The 20,472-nt window shown below is 43.3% G+C and overlaps 1 protein-coding gene across 1 annotated transcript in view; it reads right to left on the bottom strand.

Annotated features, from left to right (window-relative positions):
- Positions 1-20,472, bottom strand: part of RIMKLB (ribosomal modification protein rimK like family member B) — a 74,575-nt gene that overhangs the window by 22,100 nt on the left and 32,003 nt on the right. The window contains exon 2 of the mRNA XM_060236731.1: positions 18,394-18,612. Coding sequence (XP_060092714.1) covers positions 18,394-18,568 — 175 coding nt within the window. The 5' untranslated portion in view covers positions 18,569-18,612. The remainder of the gene's footprint in view (positions 1-18,393; positions 18,613-20,472) is intronic.

Below are 20,472 nucleotides of genomic sequence, written 5' to 3'. Positions count from 1 at the left end.
ATAGGCGTGGTAGTTGGTTTCATCCAGCAGTGCCTTGATCACAAATGCCATGTCCACATACTTTGCTAAGAGCAAGTCAAGTATTAAAGAGATTTAAACAACAACAACAGCCTGGCATTACAGTAACTGTCACTTTTATCTATTAAGATGGGCCAGCAACTGGACCAATGGCAAGCACTGAAATATTTTGCCACATCTCCTGCCAAGAACATTCGTCCCACTACTATACTTCTCATATGCATGTGCGACTTCAATGGCACTTAGCTTGTATGCTATATGCCAGGGGTGGCCAACGGTAGCTCTCCAGATTTTTTTTTTTTGCCTACAACTCCCATCAGCCCCAGCCAGCATGGCCAATGGCTGGGGCTGATGGGAGTTGTAAGCAAAAAACATCTGGAGTGCTACTGTCGGCCACCCCTGCTATATGCTATGTATAATCGGTCAGAGAAAAGGTAACAAGAACATCCATCAGATTTGTAAGCCACTTTAAACATGGGAGAGTGGGATTAGAATCCTCTTAGATAAATCACACATAGGACACTTGGGGGTATTATTTGGGTATTATTATTTGGGGGCAATATTTAATTATTTTTCTATTGAAAGGATGCTCAAGACGGTGCATAACATACAAAACCATCAAGTACACATACATTAAAACTTGAAGTATAATCAAGTTAAGAACAAGGCGGAAGCATACACCTTTGCTGTAGCCCAGCTCAAGCACACTACAAAGGTCACGATCTCTTCTCAGAAGGCTTGGAGGGATGGTGCCAATGCCAATACTTCTCCCTAGGAACAGTGTGGCTGAGTTATGTGGCAGACAAGAGCACAGGATCAAGCCCAGTTGCACGGTGGCCTCCAATGTTGGGCCAGTCTCACCTGCAGCAGCCCATCCCAAGTCCAGTTCTGCGGTGGCCACAGCTGGTATCAGGCTCAGGGGTGTAGTTGTGATGCCACTGGGCCTACTTCCTTCTCTCCTTCCCACCCACCAGCCAGACTACCTTTATCTGCCCCTCTACTATCTTCATCTTCTTCCCTTCCCGACCCCTGTTACTGGGGGAGTTTTAATCCCCCAATGGAGCTTTTAAAATATTTCAGATTTTTCTGCAATTCCAGGACTAGGCTTCCCAACCCTCCCGCCCTGGTGGGGGACCCCAGGATTCCCAGCCTCTTCCCCCGCTCCCCAAAAAAACGGAAGCAGGGGGAGGGGGGGAAACGGTGCCAAGGAGCACGGCGAGCCGCCCCATCTCGGAGTGGGTGACGCCGTCGCGCGGCTGCCACCTCTTCTCCGCTCACCGTAACTGCTCCTCCGAGATGGGCTCAGACTGAGCCCATCTCGGAGGAGCAGCTAAGATGAAGCCGAGAAGAGGCGGCAGCAGCGCAGCGCCATCGCCTGCTCCGCCTCTGAGGTAAATGGCGAAGGCGCTGCGATGGCGCTGCGCTGCTGCCGCCTCTTCTCGGCTTCATCTTAGCTGCTCCTCCGAGATGGGCTCAGCCTGAGCCCATCTCGGAGAAGCAGCTACGGTGAGCGGAGAAGAGGCAGCAGCAGCGCAGTGGCCGCCCGCTCCGGATGGGGCAGCTCGCCACGCTCCTTGGCGCCGTTTCCCCCCCTCCCCCCTAGCTCCACCCCAGTGTCTCCTGGCTCCACCCCCAAAGTCCCCAGATATTTCTGAAATTGGACTTGGCAACCCTATCCAGGACTTCTTTTTCCAGCTCTATTGAACACATCCTCTATAGCATAGTTAAGAAATAGGGGATTCATAAAGAATGGTGAGGGGTATCTCATTTCCCCCTGTGTTTCCCACCCCTACTCTTTCCTCTTTCCCTTCCCTGGCAGCTTCTGGAGCCTCTCCTCTTTCCCTGTCCCTTCTTTTCTGCCCACCCACCAGCCAATTTACCTTTATCTGGCTCTTTCAGCCCTCCCTCTTTCCCGTCTGCTGGCAGTTTCTCCTCAGGAAAAGTTGGGCCCAGCTGCAGAGTGGCCACTGGACTGGATGGTGCGGCTAGTAAGTCTCCAGGGGTCACTATCAGGCCTACCCCTTGAAAGTCCTCCTCCATGGCAGACGAGGGAGACAAGATCCTTTCCATAGTTGTTTTGGCCTCCAAGTTCACCTGTGCCCCTCCCATGGCTTTCCTTTTTTGTAAAGCTCAGCAATAGTGTTGTGATTGCACAACAGCCTCCAAAATGGTGACTGAGAGCTCAGTGGGCATTCTTTTCTTAAAATTACAGGTGCTATTTCTATTATTTTCTCTCTCTGTGTGTGATGTAGCAGCTACAACTGAATTATAATCTCTCAGCTGCAGGTTCAAACCCCAGTCAAGCACAAAGATGATCTTAGGGAGAAGCTGTGGCTCAGTGGTCAAGCATCTGTTTTGCATACAAGAGATCCCGGGACCAATCCCCCTGGCACCTCCAATTATAAAGATCCAGTAATATTTTTTTACATTCCATCTTCCACAGATTAAAAGGGAGGATAGTTACAACACTCAACCTCAGTGTTCCTCACTTACTGGTTTGTGACAATTCATGAAGCTCTGCTGGCTATTTTGGGAACACCTGCAATAACATATATAGATTTGTACCTGTGGACGTAGAACATCCTAGAGGGTGCGCCACGCATTTGAGCCAGCATTCTCTGTTTTGGTTTATATCCCTTCAGCCAGCACTTCGATGTGGCTCAAGCCACTGAACCTTGAGCTTCTAGCAAAATAAGAAAAGGGGAGGGGGAAGAATCCTGCATGCTCCTCCTTCAAGGATAGGTCAACGGACTAGGAGTTCCCTAGGCATCCGCATACACTCACACATTTGCTTCCCCCCCTCTCTTTTTCACACACAAAGGTCACCAGCAATTCTGTACTTTTTCTCAGACTCCTGAACACAATGGGGTGGGTGAGAGAGAAAACCAACTAATTCAATGGGTAAAGCACTCAGAAGTAAGTCAACTAAGTAAGGGATTTGCTCTTCAGTAAGGATGCACAAGGGTGCAGCCTGGACCCCCTTAGAGGGATGGAAAGGAATCCCTTGTACATGGAGATTTCAAGGTCTGGGGCCCATTTCCAACACATGCCTCACACCCATGGCAAAAGTGAGGAGGGAGCAGAAGCTGCTCTCACCCTTCCGTGCGTCTGCTCGGGCACTGGAGGGCAGAAAAAAGAGAACGAAATGCTGCTAGCAGAAATGTGGCAAAAGGGGGCGGGAGAAGAGCAGTGGTGCCACGCGGAGCATTCTGCTTTCCTAGGAGGCATTCTCTTCAGAAGGACACTGGAACAAAGGGAAGGACAAAGAATAAACATTTTCCCTTCTTTCACAGAGCTGCCACACAAGCTCCTGTCACTTAAGATGCCTTCCCGCTTCCCCTTTTAAAGGATGCAGAATACCAAGCTGGTTAACGACATGCTGCCTATTTCCCAATCCTAACTTCTCATAATTTCACAGGAAGACCATTAGAAGACAGCCACTGCTGCAGCACACATCATTCCCTGCAAGTGCTGCCGCACTGCAGCGGATTCATGCTCGTAAGCAAGCATTATTGCAGTGAGAAAGCGACACACACACAGACAGAGGAAGAGGGCTCTCGGCTACTGTTACAACCCAAATGGGACATTTATGCATTGGAAAGAAAGCAACCCTCTCCTTCACAAGCTAGGTTAGCTATCATTACAGCTGCCAATCAGGGCCACATGCATTTTCTCTTGGACTTCCAGATACAACCACTACATTGTCTATTGATTCAAGCCATTTGTACCCTGCCTTTCTCCCTGATGGAGACCAAAAGCAACTCACCTCATTCACCTCTCCTCCATTTTATCCTCACAACATCCCTGTGAGGTTGGTTAGGCTGAGAGGGGGTGACTGGCCGAAGATCACCAGCAAGCTTCCATGGCACAAGTGGGGATTCGAATCCCAGTTTCCCAGATGCTAATTTGACACTCTTAACCACTACACCACACACTGCAAGACTTTCCTGAATTCCTCATGCTAGCCACCTCTTTGTTAGGTGGTTGTTCTACAGTGTTGCATATAAGCAGCCCCTGTGCTTCTTTTCATGATTATCCGTTAGGAACAGTCTACAGATGGAACGTTCTTTACATGAAAGTGTGTGCCAGAAAGTTTTAGCTTATAAAATTTTGTGCAAAACCCAAAATAACTTGCAATATCCTAAAGAGTATTAGGAATTTTCTGGATGTTATACACATATACATTTGGTAACAGGCTGCACTTATCATGGAAATCAGGAAACTGGAAAATGATGCTTTTAAAAACCATAACATCATTTAATACTATCATATAATACTTCCTACTCTAAGATTTCAGGTTTTTCACGGCTGGTAACATCATTAGGGTTTGTAGAGTCTTTCGGGATCAAGTGCCGTGTTCTACTGGAGAAAGTTTTCCTTCCAGACGTTTCGTTCTCAGCTGCGGAGAACATCCTCAGTGGTGTTGCAGCTGGAGCAGGCGCTCAGACCTTCTTGGCTGCTGTGCATTGAGTGGAGCCAGGGCTGCTGGAGAGCTGCTATTTCTAGGCTGGAGGGGGTGTGATGAAAGGGCAATTGGTTTGTGGATGTGCCCATTGTTTGGTGGGGCTTCCTGGAAGGGTAGTGATAAGGAAACTGGCTGTTTCACTGGCTTATCACTACCCTTCCAGGAAGCCCCACCAAACAATGGGCATATCCACAAACCTATTGCCCTTTCACCACACCCCCTCCAGCCTAGAAATAGCAGCTCTCCAGCAGCCCTGGCCTCACTCAATGCACAGCAGCCAAGAAGGTCAGAGCGCCTGCTCCGGCTGCAACGCCACTGAGGATGTTCTCTGCAGCTGAGAACGAAACGTCTGGAAGGAAAACTTTCTCCAGTAGAACACGGCACTTGAGCCTGAAAGATTCTACAAACCCTAATGACTTCCTACTCTCACTAGCAATTTTTTTATTATTATTATCATCATGATCATTATCATCATCATTCTTACTATTATTATTTACATTTGATGAATTGCCCTATCCTGCCTAGCGCCAGGCTCAGGCCGATGTACAACAGTAAAAAATACATATATATAACATCAATTACATTGAAAAATTACAAACCCTGATGGCGTCTTTAAAGTGATCTTATTCAGTCACTGCATCACATCAGGGGTGGGGGGCTCCCCCAAGAGGGGGTGGAGAGGAAAAGGTGCCAGCATGGCAACCGTCGCTGTCCTCATGCAAAGACTTGGCGGAACATCTCTGCCTTACAGGCCCTGCGAAACTGTAAGAGCCCCTGCAGGGCCCTGGTGTCTTCTGGCAGAGCGTTCCACCAGGTCGGGGCCAGGACTGAAAAAGCCCTGGCCCTTGTTGAGGACAGATGCACCTCTTTCGGACCATGTATTATATACATGATTGGGGGATACATAGTAGTTTTTCTTTGTTTACTCTGTTATTTTTATATATATATAAAATGTGTGTGTGTGTGTGTGTGTGTGTATATACACACACACACACACACACACACAGTATGTCACAGAAGTGAGCACACCCCCTCACATTTTGTAAATATTTAAGTATATCTTTTCATGTGACAACACTGAAGAAATGACATTTGGCTACAATGTAAAGTAGTGAGTCTGCAGCTTGTATAACAGTGTAAATGTGCTGTCCCCTCAAAATTAAGCAACACACAGCCATTAATGTCTAAACTGCTGGCAAAAAAAGTGAGTACTCCCCTAAGTGATAATGTCCAAATGGGAACCAAGTAGCCGTTTTGCCTCCCTGGTGTCATGTGACTCGTTAGTGGTACAAGGTATCAGGTGTGAAGGGGGAACCGGTTATTGCTCTCACTCCCTCATACTGGTCACTGGACGTTCCACGTGGCACCTCATGGCAATGAACTCTCTGAGGATCTGAAAAAACGAATTGTTGCTCTACATAAAGATGGCCTAGGCTATAAGAAGATTGCCAAGACCCTGAGCTGCATCACGGTGGCCAAGACCATACAGTGGTTTAACAGGACAGGTTCCACTCAGAACAGGCCTCGTCATGGTCGACCAAAGAAGTTGAGTGCCCGTGCTCAGCGTCATATCCAGAGGCTGGCTTTGGGAAATAGACGTATGAGTGCTGCCAGCATTGCTACAGAGGTTGAAGGGGTGGGGGATCAGCCTGTCAGTGCTCAGACCATACGCTGCACGCTGCGTCAAATTGGTCTGCAGGGCTGTCGTCCCAGAAGGAAGCCTTGTCTAAAGATGATGCACAAGAAAGCCCGCAAACGGTTTGCTGCAAACAAGAAGACTAAGAACATGGATTTCTGGAACCATGTCCTATGGTCCGATGAGACCAAGATAAACTTATTTAGTTCAGATGGTGTGGTGGCAACCAGGTGAGGAGTACAAAGACAAGTGTGTCTTGCCTACAGTCAAGCATGGTGGTGGGAATGTCATGGTCTGGGGCTGCATGAGTGCTGCCGGCACTGGAGAGCTACAGTTCATTGAGAGAACCATGAATGCCAACATGTTCCACATACTATCCTTGTTGACAAGTTGGTAAAATGTGGTTTGGATCCTGTTACCGTTCGGTGGATCTGTAACTGGTCGACAGATCACACCCAAAGAGTGCTTGAGAATGGTTCCTCATCCTCTTGGAGAGGAGTGACAAGTGGAGTACCTCAAGGATCTGTCCTGGGACCTGTTTTGTTCAACATCTTTATCAATGATTTGGATGAAGGAATAGAGGGAATGCTTATTAAATTTGCAGATGATACTAAATTGGGAGGGGTTGCAAACACAGAAGACGACAGAAACAGGATACAGGATGACCTTGACAGGCTTTAAAACTGGGCTAAAATCAATAAAATGAATTTTAACGGGGATAAATGTAAAGTTCTGCATTTAGGTAGGAAAAATCCAATGCATGGTTATAGAACAGGGGAGACTTGTCTTAGCAGTAGTATGTGCGAAAAGGATCTAGGAGTCTTAGTGGATCATACGCTGAACATGAGTCAACAGTGTGATGCAGTGGCTAAAAAGGCAAATGCAATTTTGGGCTGTATCAACAGAAGTCTAGTGTCCAGATCACGTGATGTGATGGTATCACTTTACTCTGCTCTGGTAAGACCTCACCTGGAGTATTGTGTTCAGTTTTGGGCACCACATTTTAAGGAGGATATAGACAAGCTGGAACAGGTCCAGAGGGGGGCGACGAAGATGGTGAGGGGTCTGGAGATCAAGTCCTATGAGGAAAGGTTGAAGGAGCTGTGCATGTTTAGCCTGGAGAGGAGGCAGCTGAGAGGTGATATGATCACCATCTCCAAGTACTTGAAGGGCTGTCATATAGAGGATGGTGTGGAATTGTTTTCTGTGGCCCCGGAAGGTAGGACCAGAACCAATGGGTTGAAATTAAATCAAAAGAGTTTTCGGCTCAACATTACGAAGAACTTCCTGACTGTTAGAGCGATTCCTCAGTGGAACAGGCTTCCTCGGGAGGTGGTGGGCTCTCCTTCCTTGGAGGTTTTTAAACAGGCTAGATGGCCATCTAACAGCAATGAAGATCCTGTGAATTTAGGGGGAGGTGTTTGTGAGTTTCCTGCATTGTGCAGGGGTTGGACTAGATGACCCTAGAGGTCCCTTCCAACTCTATGATTCTATGATTCTCTATGTACTGTGGCATACTGAAGCAGAGCATGATCCCCTCCCTTCAGAGACTGGGCAGCAGGGCAGTATTCCAACATGATAACGACCCCAAACACACCTCCAAAATGACCACTGCCTTGCTAAAGAAGCTGAGGGTAAAGGTGATGGACTGGCCAAGCATGTCTCCAGACCTAAACCCTATTGAGCATCTGTGGAGCATCCTGAAACGGAAGGTGGAGGTGCGCAAGGTCTCTAACATCCACCAGCTATGTGTCGTCGTCATGGAGGAGTGGAAGAGGACTCCAGTGGCAATCTGTGAAGCTCTGGTGAACTCTATGCCCAAGAGGGTTAAGGCAGTGCTGGAAAATAATGGTGGCCACACAAAATATTGACACTTTGGGTCTCATTTGGACATTATCACTTAGGGGTGTACTCACTTTTGTTGCCAGCAGTTTAGACCTTAATGGATGTGTGTTGCATAATTTTGAGGAGACAGCACATTTACACTGTTATACAAGCTGTAGACTCACTACTTTACATTGTAGCCAAGTGTCATTTCTTCAGTGTTGTTCCATGAAAAGATATACTTAAATATTTACAAAATGTGAGGGGGTGTACTCATTTCTGTGACACAGTGTAGATCTCTGAACCTTATTTTGGGGGCTACCTATAAAATGAAATTTAAAGATTTGTTTTAAAGATAGAAAAAAGGGGGGAAAAGAAATATAGAAACTATATAAAATATAAATAAATACCAATTAATTAAAACAAAAATAGCAACAAAGTGACTAACTGTCCAACGATTATATCTTGATGAGATATCGTGTTAATTGTTACTATGTTTCATTATAGTGGTTGCCTTAACTATTATGATCTAATCTGCATTGCTGTTTATATGTTCTGGATATATATGTATTTTTGAAATTATTTATTCTGGATGACATTGGTATTGAGAAAGGCGAGTGGTGTCATCTTATTAGTCACTAAATAATTTCACATTTATAAATTAATTTAACCTGTATTAGGAGCAGATTCAGGGAACCATGATTACAGTTTCTTACTATATCTTAATCTTACTCCACACCGCCCCCGGTGGAGGAAGTGAGATGTTATTCGGATAGGGAGTGCATGGGTCATCTCTCTTCATACCGCTTTGTTGGAAGGGTCTTCTGAGTACACAGCTCCAATAGGAAGATAGACACTTAGTAGGGTTGTTGTTGTATTCAGGTTTTTCATTTTCCTTTAGTGTTACATTTTATTGTTCTTTCATTGTAGTTACTGGTTTAACAGTTATATGTTTTTCTCCAGGAGCAAGACTTTACGATTTTTCAACACTTGGAACACTGTATATTTCTGAAGGTAACGTGACATACAGAGTCTAAGATGTTAACTCCCTACAAAATTTTAATCTGGAATTGTAAAGGATTAAACCCTATTAAGGTATGTTGTATATCCAATGCTCTGACAAAAGAACATCCACATGTTCTATGTTTACACATCTCAAAAAAGAAAGTCCAACACATCTTGAAAATTAATTGGTTTACCCAAAACTTTCAGGCCCCAGGATCTTCAAAAGCCTGGGGAGTTGCTATACTTGTCTCAAAAAACTTTCAATTCCAAGTAAAACAAGTCAAATCAGACCCACGGGGTAGATATATTTCTGTACAAGGTAAGCTGGAAAGAGCTCCCCTAACTCTCATTCCCATCTACGCTCCAAACATGAATCAACAAACATTTATAAAAGAGACATTAGACCAACTAGTCCTTTTTCAGGTTGGAGATCTTGTAATCGAAGCTGATCTTTAAATTGTTGATCCCAGAATTGATAAGACCTACAATAAACCCAGCAGGAAAATACCTTTGCCACCTACTGAATTAAATAAAATTTTGGACCATTATAATCTTGGGGATGTCTGGAAAATTAAAAATCCAGGTGTCCAAGAATATACATATTACTTATCTTTTTTTTTGGGGGGGGGGGGGGCTGTAAATTATTTCCATATCACTTATCTTCTGCTCATGGAATTTATACAAGAATAGACTTTTCGTTAACAACTAAGGCTTTTCTTAAACCAAATAGACAGAGCTGATTTTGGCAACAGAATATTGTCAGACCATGCCTGCCACATTTCTAAAAGCAGCTCTGATGGAAAAGGTCCCAAATGGTCTTTAAATACACCATTACTACACCAACCAGAAATTTGTGATATTATTTCCAAAGACATTGCAGAATATTTTAATTGTAACAAAAACTGGTGTAGAACAAGACATTTTGTGGGATGCCTTTAAGCTGTGCTCCGTGGCTAGTTTTTCATCATTGGCATCTTTCCTACCAAAACCCCCAGAATTATATACAATAATAGCAACATTGGAAAAGAGACACATAAAATGGGGGGTGGGAGGGGGGAGATGTTAAGGAAATTAGATTTGGAACAGAAGAAATTATCCATGTTGGAAACCTCTTATATTCAAAAAATATATTATGTTTGAGACAAAAGTATGTTACAAGTACGCCGAAGTCCATCTGATGGCTGAAGTCTAGAGTCACTATAAAAAGCATCCAATTTAATGCAGGCTATTAAAACTCTCCAGGGTAGAATTCATAACAAACTACCAAACACTTTATACATCCAATACTCCTCAACAAGGGACAGACAATATACTATTTAAAATCAGTACATTTTGACTCTAAATTATCTAAAGAACATAACAGAATTTCTGAACCATCCAATAGAGGCTTCGCAACTAAAAGAGGCCGTGAGCAAGATGCATAGTAATAAACCTCCGGGTAGAGATCGTCTCCCTGTTGAGTTTTATAGGACTTTTCAACCTTTAATATTGGACACCCTCTTGAAAATGTGTAATGCTGTCTTAACTACTGGTCAAATGCCCACTTCATGGAAGGAGGCACAGGTTATAGCGATTCCAAAAGAGGGCAAGGACAAATTGATGCTTGAGTCTTACTGCCCTAAACCATGATTTTAAATTTTTCTCCACAATTCTTGTGAACAGACTGAACAAAATAGTTCCACTGTATATAAACAAAGACCAATCTGGTTTCATACCAGGCAGGTCCATTACTGACAACATATGCAAAACCTTAAATTTGATTCACCATTGTCAATCCAACCATCTAAGCTCTGTTTCTGTAGCCCTCGACACTGAAAAAGCATTTGATAGAGTGGAAAAATCTGACAAGATGTATTAAAATACTTCGGTCCTACTTTTTAAAGATCTATTAGCACTACATACTAATCCCCCGTGGTGCAAGTGTCAGTAAACAATTATAGGTCAGATGACATCTTTCTTAACAGAGGGATGCGCCAAGGTTGTCCCTTGTCCCCGATCTTTTTCGCTATCTTATTGAAACTCTTGGCTCATGCAATTAGGATGACCCAGACATCTTAGGATTCTCCACTTTCTCAGGGACACATAAACTTAGTTTATTTGCTGATGACACCATACTCCACTTATGTAACCCTAAAGACTCTTTATATTTTCTTATGCAACAAATATTGTCCTTTAGCAAGATATCTGATTTAAAAATCAATTTTACGAAAACTGACTTATTAGCTATCTGTATACCTCCAGAGGTCAAACAATACTCACTGAAAATGTCAAGACAGTGTGCAATTGCAATAAAAAAGGCCAACGCCATGCTGGGTATTATTAGGAAGGGAATTGAAAACAAATCAGCCAGTATCATAATGCCCCTGTATAAATCGATGGTGCGATCTCATTTGGAATACTGCGTGCAATTCTGGTCACCGCACCTCAAAAAGGATATTATAGCATTGGAAAAAGTGCAGAAAAGGGCAACTAGAATGATTACAGGCTTGGAACACTTTCCCTATGAAGAAAGGTTAAAACGCTTAGGGCTCTTTAGCTTGGAGAAACGTCGACTGCGGGGTGACATGATAGAGGTTTACAAGATTATGCATGGGATGGAGAAGGTAGAGAAAGAAGTATTTTTCTCCCTTTCTCACAATACAAGAACTCGTGGGCATTCAATGAAATTGCTGAGCAGTCGGGTTAGAATGGATAAAAGGAGGTACTTCTTCACCCAAAGGGTGATTAACATGTGGAATTCACTGCCACAGGAGGTGGTGGCGGCTACAGGCATAGCCAGCTTCAAGAGGGGGTTAGATAAAAATATGGAACAGAGGTCCATCAGTGGCTATTAGCCACAGTGTGTATATATATTTATATATATATAAATTATTGGCCACTGTGTGATACAGAGTGTTGGACTGGATGGGCCGTTGGCCTGATCCAACATGGCTTCTCTTATGTTCTTATGCTCTAATTTATTACTGCAACATCCCCATTTGATACCCCATGGGTATCAAAATCAAGGGAACATTTGGGAATTTATATTCCTCTTGGTTTAACTGAATTGTATAAACATAACTATGAAGTACTAGCATCCTCAATTAAGGGAACACTGGAAAAATAGAGCAAAGTTAACTTATCCTTATTAGAAAAAATTGATTCGCTCTGTATTGTTTCCTAAATTCCTTCTTTTATTTCAACATTTACCAATACAGTCCCTAAAAAGACTTCTGGGCCCGTGAGAATCGGTGGAAAAACTTTTTGTGGGACTGGAAATCATCAAGAATTAGCTTCAGTTTATTAACAAAACCAGAGTGGTTTGTCTCTGCCTGATCTACATACTTACTTTTTGGCAGCCCAATTGAAGTATATCTTGTTCTATTCCACATCTAAATTTACAAAACAATGGGTTCAAATTGAAAGAGAGAGTGCCCATTCACATTTTCTTCATGAGATGATCTGGAACTGACCTAAAGATAGATCTTTAGGGGAGGGACGGTTGCTCAGTGGTAGAGCATCTGCTTGGGAAGCAGAAGGTCTCAGGTTCAATCCCCGGCATCTCCAAAAAAGGGTCCAGGCAAATAGATGTGAAAAACCTCAGCTTGAGACCCTGGAGAGCCGCTGCCAGTCTGAGAAGACAATACTGACTTTGATGGACCAAGTGTCTGATTTAGTATAAGGCAGCTTCATATGTTCATCTCTCAACATATACAAAAATCCTTCTTTATAACACTCTGGGATAGAAACAGGAGGTTGTTGGCCCCTGAGATCTCACCAGTATCTGCCTTTCTAGAACAGACTTGGTTTAAACCCAAGAAAGAACAACACTCTTTTAAAACCTGGAGGGACCATAACCTTTTTAGATTATGTGATATTATTCATAGAGGAAAACTGTGGCCAAAAGAGCAGTTGGAAAAGAAATATGGATTTAAAATACCATGGTTCCAATACCATTGACTACATTTATATGACATCTGAAATAGGTTTACAATCTAAAATGGAAAGGGCTTCAACACCCTCTGAAAAGCTAGTACAGAGGCAGAATTGTATGGTTCAAAAGAGGGATGTCAAACATGCAGCCAATCGGCCAGATCAGGCCCCCAGAGGGCTCCTATCAGGCCTGCGAGCAACTCACTGTTGTCTGCTTCCTTCTCCCTCTCTTGCTTCCTTCTGCATCACAGCTTGCTTTGCCAGGCTTGCTCAATCGAGCTACAGAGCAAAACCTCTATTTTCTCCATTGGCTGGCCAGAACATGAAGCAACTTATGTACAAAAGCTTGCCATGCCCAGACATTTTGTATTTTCCTCTGGGTCTTAGGTTCAAAGCATTGACCATGAGATTTCTGTAATGAATGACATTAAAACACAAGTAGGTTTGTAACCTACAGATACGTGTCTGAACAACACCTGAACAGCATACTCTTAAATTCTGGGCCAGACCTTCCTCTCAGCAGTAGTACATCCGGCTTGTCAGGATTAAGAAGATTACTCCTTCAAGCCACCAGCCAAAATATAAACACCTCTCAAACACATCTGGGTCCCAAGTCTAATTAGGTTTCCTGCATTATTTCCATTCCCTGACACAGATAGAGGCAGTCCTGTATTAATAAACGCCATGTTTCCATGGCTCAAAAATAAAATCATTAACACTAGAGGACTCATTTCAAATACTGTAATAAATATGTTTTGTATCCTCCTTCCCCTTCCTATTTAACAAGAGCAGGGATTAGGATGGAAAATGGAAAACTACTTCCTGAATAAGTACACCATTCTGACTTCAACTTTCCAAGCAAGTATTACACTACAATGCAATGTAGCTGATGTTGCTACCTTCTGATACTTTTGATATGATGTTGCTGGGGGAATTGCACCTTGATTGGTCAAGGCATGTATAACACTGTGACAGGTTATAATGCAATGCTACTACGGGGAAGTTTTCCGGAAGCACAGTTGCTCTGGATTCTGTAGTGGTGGAAAGTGCTCTGTTAAGTCAGAACTGCTCAATTCCTACTTTTCTTCAGTCTTTTCTTATGAGGGAAAAAATCCTCAGCATGGCAAAAACAGAACACACGATGAGGGAAAGGAGTTGCAACCTAGGGGTGGTACATAAAATCTAGTTCCTTTGAATGAAACTAAGTCCTCGGGGCCAGATGAACTGCATGCAAAGGTACTAAAAGAACATGTAGATGTAATTTCTGAGCTTCTGGCCATTATTTTTGAGAATTCTTGGAGAACACATGAGGTGCCAGAAGACTGGAGGCAGGCAAACATTCACATCTTCAAGAAGGGAGAAAAGGAGGATCTGGGTAACTACCAACCTTTCAGCTTGATGTCTATTCCTGGAAAAGTTTTAGAACAAATAATCAAAAAGTCAGGCCTTGAGCATTTAGAAAAGATGGCTGTGATTACTAAGAGCCAGCATGGGTTTTCAAGAAGTCATGTCAGACTAACCTCCTCTCTTTTTTGAGAAAGTTACTACCTTGCTAGATTCAAGGGAATGCTGTAGGCATAGTTTATCTTGATATCAGTAAGGTTCCACATAATATTCTTGTTGACAAATTGGTAAGATGTGGGTTGGATGCAACTACTGTTACATGGATCTGTAACTGGTTGACAGATTGCACCCAGAGAGTGCTTGTTAACAGGAGTGACAAGGGGAGTGTCTGAAGGATCTGTGCTGGGACTTGTTTAGTCTAATATCTTTATAAATGATTTGGATGAAGGAATAGAGGGAGTGCTTATTAAATTTGCAAGTGATGCTAAATTGGGAGGGGTAGCAGATACAGTAGAAGACAGAGTCGGGATACAGGATGATCTTGGCAGGCTGGAAAACTGGCCTCCAACAAAAAAAATGAACTTTAATGGGGATAAATGTAAAGTTCTGTATTTAGGTAGGAAAAATCCAATGCATCATTATAGGATGAGGGAGATTTGTCGGTATGTGCAAAAAGGATCTAGTGGTATTAGTGGACCATACACTGATGCAGTGTGATGCAGTAGCGAAAAAGGCAAATGCAAATTTGGGCTTCATCAAAAGAAGTATAGTTGTCCAGATCACATGAAGTGATGGTATCACTCTACTCTGCTCTGGTTAGGCTGCCCTAGAGTTCTGTGTTCAGTTTTGGGCACCACAATTTAAGAAGGATACAGAGAAGCTGGAATGTGTCCAGAGGAGGGCAACCAAGACGGTGAGGGGTCTGGAGAACGTCCAACAAGGAAAGGCTGGGTCTGTTTAGCATGGAGAGGAGACAACTGAGAAGTGATAGTACTTAAAGGGCTGTCATGTAGGTGAAGAGTTGTTTTCTGTGGCCCCAGAAGGCTGAACCAGAGCCAACAGGTTGAAATGGAGGGATGGTGGCTCAGTGGTAGAGCATCTGCTTGGTAAGCAGAAGGTCCCAGGTTCAATCCCCGGCATCTCCAACTAAAAAGGGTCCAGGCAAATAGATGTGAAAAACCTCAGCTTGAGACCCTGGAGAGCCGCTGCCAGTCTGAGAAGACAATACTGACTTTGATGGACCAAGGATCTGATTCAGTATAAGGCAGCTTACTATGTTCAAATTAAATCAAAAGAGTTTTTGACTAAACATTAGGAAGAACGTCCTGACAGTCAGGGCAGTTCCTCAGTGGAACAAGCTTCTTTGGGAGGTGGATGGGCTCTCTCTCTTTGGAGGTTTTTAAACAGAGGCTAGATGGCCATCTGACAGCAATGCTTATTCTGTGAACTTAGGCAGATCATGAGAAGGAGGACAGCAAGAAGGGTTGCATCAGTGCCTAGTTCTCGTGGCCCTTTCTTACACGCACAGGGAAATGCTGTTTACCACTCTGGGGTCAGGCTGCAATTTTTCTCCAGGCCACTTTCCTTCTCAAGACCCTAGTATTCCTTGGTGATTTCCCAGGGCTGATCTGCTTAGCTTCCGAGATCTGACAAGCCCAAGCTATTCAGGTCAGTGAGCTTTAATTTTGTGACTGAAATCAGTCTGCTATCGCTGCCCAGGCTTAGGATATTATCAAGTCCGCTAACCAGCCTGAGCGACATCATACCAGGTCCAGCAGCCACCTTTCCAGGACCCCATCTGATGTCGTGTTTTCTCAATTTCAGTCACAGCTCAGGGAAAGTGACACACTTCAGATGGAAAGTATTCTCCTTTGAGACTATAACCTCCATACACAAGTTCTCAAAGGGGTTCGAGACAAGTACTTCTTTGAGAATGTAACCTCCATACACAAAGTTTGCATACACAAATGTTGGAAATGCCACTTAGCTGGGGGCAGCTTTGGAAGGCCAACTGCTGGCAGTGACTCAACATTAAAATTGGTACCTGAAGAAGTGTTCATGCAAATGAAAGTCTACACCTTGAATAAAACCCTGTCAGTCTTTAAGGTGACACTGGACTCAAATTTTATTCTAAAATTAGCACTGTTTGTTTGAAAATAAGTAAAAACATATGTCTTCATCTGATTAAGTTTTGAAATAATAGACTTTTGGGGAAAATTAAGTGGACTGGTCCTGTACAGCATTCAACTGAACCCTAGCTGCTGTATGGCATGGCGGACATTGCTGGGGATCAGCAGCTACTGGCACAATTGTGTGCAAAAGACAAGGTGCCAAAATATTGTTCCTGTCACTCTCATCTAAATTTAAAAAAAAAATTCAGGTATTATCAACTGCAAAAAACTGAACAACCCAGAGAACTCAGCAATCAATGACAGAGGAGCACAGATACTTCAACTTATTTTAAGCCATCTGCTAGCCTACCTGCAGAAAGCAAGCACTATCTCAAGACAGACTGCTAATTTTGCCATTTCCGGCCATCAACAAACCACAGATTCAAGCACAGGTGAGTGACAGCACGACTTGATATTTTTAAATAATGCTGATTATTTACAAGGAAGAAATCACATGGCACGAATTTATGATCTGGTGGCCCAAGAACACAGGCACGCTTTTATTTATTTATTTCATTCGATTTATATCCCGCCCTACCCCACCGAAGTGGGCTCAGGGCAGCTGAAGATTTTGTTCTTGCATCACCCATGAAGCAAAACGAGACGGAAAGCAAGAGCCCATCCAGACTTACATAAAAGGGCATTCCCCACTAAGAATATGCATTCAGACGCACCTGGACTTAAAATATACCCAAGAAATAACTTTTCAGTATTTTTGGGGTATATTTGACATTCCCAAAAGTATATAAAATTCCAGAAATATTCAGGAATTTCTGGGACGATCAGGAGCCAGTACTTGCAGACTCCCTTGGACTGTTTTTTATTTCATTTCCCCTGCCCTTTATTTCTGAATATTCCCATTTCTATGGGCTTCCCCACTGCTTTTTTTCAATTTCAAATGCATCTTTTATCAGTTCCATGCCTGATTTCCTTTCTGTTCCCAATTCCCTTTCTCTCACACAGAGCTTGCAAAATCCACCCCCATTTGTTGTGATTCTATGCTTTGAGTCTTGATATCGGTTCTGTTAAATTTGTATAGCCACAGTGGCACTAGGTGCGCTGGGCATTCTGCATACTGCAACTTGTTGTGCTGGGCTTGAAAAATGCCCCCCTTCAGTTTCTACTTCAGAGGTTCTCTGGTTTGATATTAGTCTTCTTATGCTTGCACTGCCACAGTGGCACTGGTTCTCCTAGGCATTCTGCACATTGCAACTGGTTTTGCTGGGCTTGAAAAAAATGCCCTGTCCTCCACCTTCAGTTTCCACTGCATGGATTCTCTGGTTTGATTTTGTTTCTGTTTGGTTTAGCGCACTGGCTTGTGGTTCTACTGGGATTACTGAGCTCTGCAATGGTTCTGTTGGACTTGTTGGTTGTTCTCAGTGATTGCTATTTGCAAACATGGATTTTTGCCCTAGAAGCAGCTTGCGGGGTGTGTGTGTGTGTGCTCTTTTCCTCTTCCATAGGAAATAATGGAGAATGGCTGAGGGCACCTTGTTCTGGGGTCCATAAAAAACTAGAGGGTTATTTAAAGGACAGACACCAGCAGCTCTGCTGCAATTTTGGTGCCTGTACTTCTAAAACCAACTCCCACAGTCACCCAGAAACTTTTCAGAACAACTGTATCTTTAAAGACCCCCCCCCCACAAAAAAAATTCCATTTCCCATAGAAAATAATGGACCCTGAAATTTTGGAAATCCAAAACACTCCCAAAATCTAATACAATAGCACTATTTGAAATTCAGAAATACCAATATTTTTCAAGTCCAATATACCCAAATCCAGATGGAAAAGACTTTTTTTTTTGCACACCTCTATTCCCTGCTGCAACTCCAGCTAAAGGATAATCAATGGGTATAGCACTGTGTTCCATGTCCTAAATCCTACTGGTTGCGATTCAGAAATTTTTGAGACTGTGAAGCACTCCCCCCCCCCGCCCCTAATGTAAGATAAGGCAATTTTAACCAAGGATTACCTCTTTGGGTATCCACATACCCTTCTAAGCCACCCTTATTCTTACCCAGGTTTCCTTGCTCAATGGTCAGGACCACTTCATCCATCACCAAGGCCCGAAAGTCCAGGTCCTCTTCACAACACTTGGCTTTGAGCGCCCTCAGGATTTCCTGCTGGGGGTAGTCTTCCCTGATACGGCGATCCGTCAAAAACCATAGCCTGGGTGCAATCGAGCTACACATCTTGACCTTCTCCACAGACTTCAGGCTTCCTCTGAATGCGCTGTCTAGAAAGTGAAAGTAGAAAACTTAGCATGCAAAAAGGTTGGTCTTCCCCATCTCCTGCTATTTCATATAGTACCAGCAACACATATCTATATAACCTCCCTGCAGAAAAAAAATCTAGCATAGAAGGTCTAACTCATGTCTTGAAAGAAATCTAAAATTATAGTTATTCTTAAACCAGATAAAGATTCCACTTAGCTAGATTCTTATTCTTATTGTCCAACAGAGATTTCAAAAATTAGTCTTATAAAGCAACAAGGACACTTAACATGATTACTAGCAAATTTATTCATCCTGATCAAAAAAAGGCTTTATCTTTGCGAGACATGTCATCTAATAACAAAACAATTCTTGATATAATATATTAAGACCAATAATACTTAAGATAAATAGTGTGGTTACTTCTTGATACTGAGAAAGCTTTTGATAGAATAGAAAAACATGTTGCTCTGTTTAACCCAGACTTGCAAGCAAAAGAGCAATTAACAGACTGCATTTATTGCCTTATGACTCTCTCACATAATTCTCCCATTCTGACATGTTACTGCTTTATTGGTTTCCCATGCAAATGCTATCCAGACCAAATGTTCTTTCAATTTTTTAATTTCACTATTTTGCTATTGGATTCTAACTTTGTACCTGCATTCTTAACCACTGCCCACCAACTATATGTAGCTCTGCTTACTGTACCCCATTCCACTGTCTGATGAAGTATGCATGCATACGAAAGCTTACATTCTGAATAAAACTTAGTTGGTCTTAAAGGTGTTACTGGGCTCCTACTTTGTTCTATTGCTTCAGACCAACACGGCTGCACACCTAAATCTATCTAGCAAATTGCTTACCTGTAACGGATGATCTTCGAGTAATCATCAGTGCAGCACCACGCTTAGTTGGCTGCCTGGCTAAATGGATCAGTTCTAGAAAGTTCCAGAGCTAGCCTCCAATATTTTGGTAGGCTTTCTCCTCCACTCTGGGGAATGGGAATTGACTGCACATGCCTGGAGTTGAGGAGAAAGGCGTCTCCTGCTCAGTTCCCTTGGACTGCTGCGCACCAACTAAAGGTAAGTGGTCAAGAGAGGCCAGAACTGGGGATGGCTGGGTTAGTGTGTGCAGTTAGAATCCAATAGCAAAACAGTGAAATTAACAAATTGAAAGAACATTTGGTCTTGAAGATCATCAGTTACAGGTAAGCAACCTGTTTAATCTTCTTTGTGGTCTCTGTGCATACTTGGTTGACTGCCGAGCTGGACACAAAGCAGGATGGAGAGTGCTGGCAGTTGACCTAGGAGAAGAAAATATGCCTAAAAACCCTTTACCTGTCATAGGCCTACCTGAGAGCTAACACAGCAGATAATTAACTTCGGGTCTGTCTAACAAAACAACGCATCATGTTAAGCCCTGACATCCAGCGCATAGCATGACGTGAAGGTCAACGAGGAAGACCACAAGGTTGGCTGCACAGATGTTGTTAAAAAGCATGGCCTGCCAGAAAGGCCACAGTGATCGAGACTGCCCTGGTGGAGTGAGCTGCAATGCAGGCAGGCAAAGGCTGTTTGGCCAATGGGCAATACAGAATGCAATCTCTTATGTTCTTATTATGGAACACAGGTCCATCAGTGGCTATTAGCCACAGTGTGAGTGTATGTATAAAAAATTTTGCCACTGTGTGACACAGAGTGTTGAACTGGATGGGCCATTGGCCTGATCCAACATGGCTTCTCTTATGTTCTTATGCAATAGTGGATGTGACCCATTGTCAGGATCCATGCAGTGTCTCCTGTCATGTTTTGCTTTGCTTTTCCTGTTGCTGTCATACCATTATATTGTTGTGAGAATGGGTTGTGCTAGACTATTATGTC

The sequence above is a fragment of the Heteronotia binoei genome, chromosome 4, assembly GCF_032191835.1.
Source record: "Heteronotia binoei isolate CCM8104 ecotype False Entrance Well chromosome 4, APGP_CSIRO_Hbin_v1, whole genome shotgun sequence".
NCBI lineage: Eukaryota > Metazoa > Chordata > Lepidosauria > Squamata > Gekkonidae > Heteronotia > Heteronotia binoei.
The sequence above is the reverse complement of the archived record's forward strand: the minus strand, read 5'-3'. Positions and strand labels throughout refer to the sequence as shown.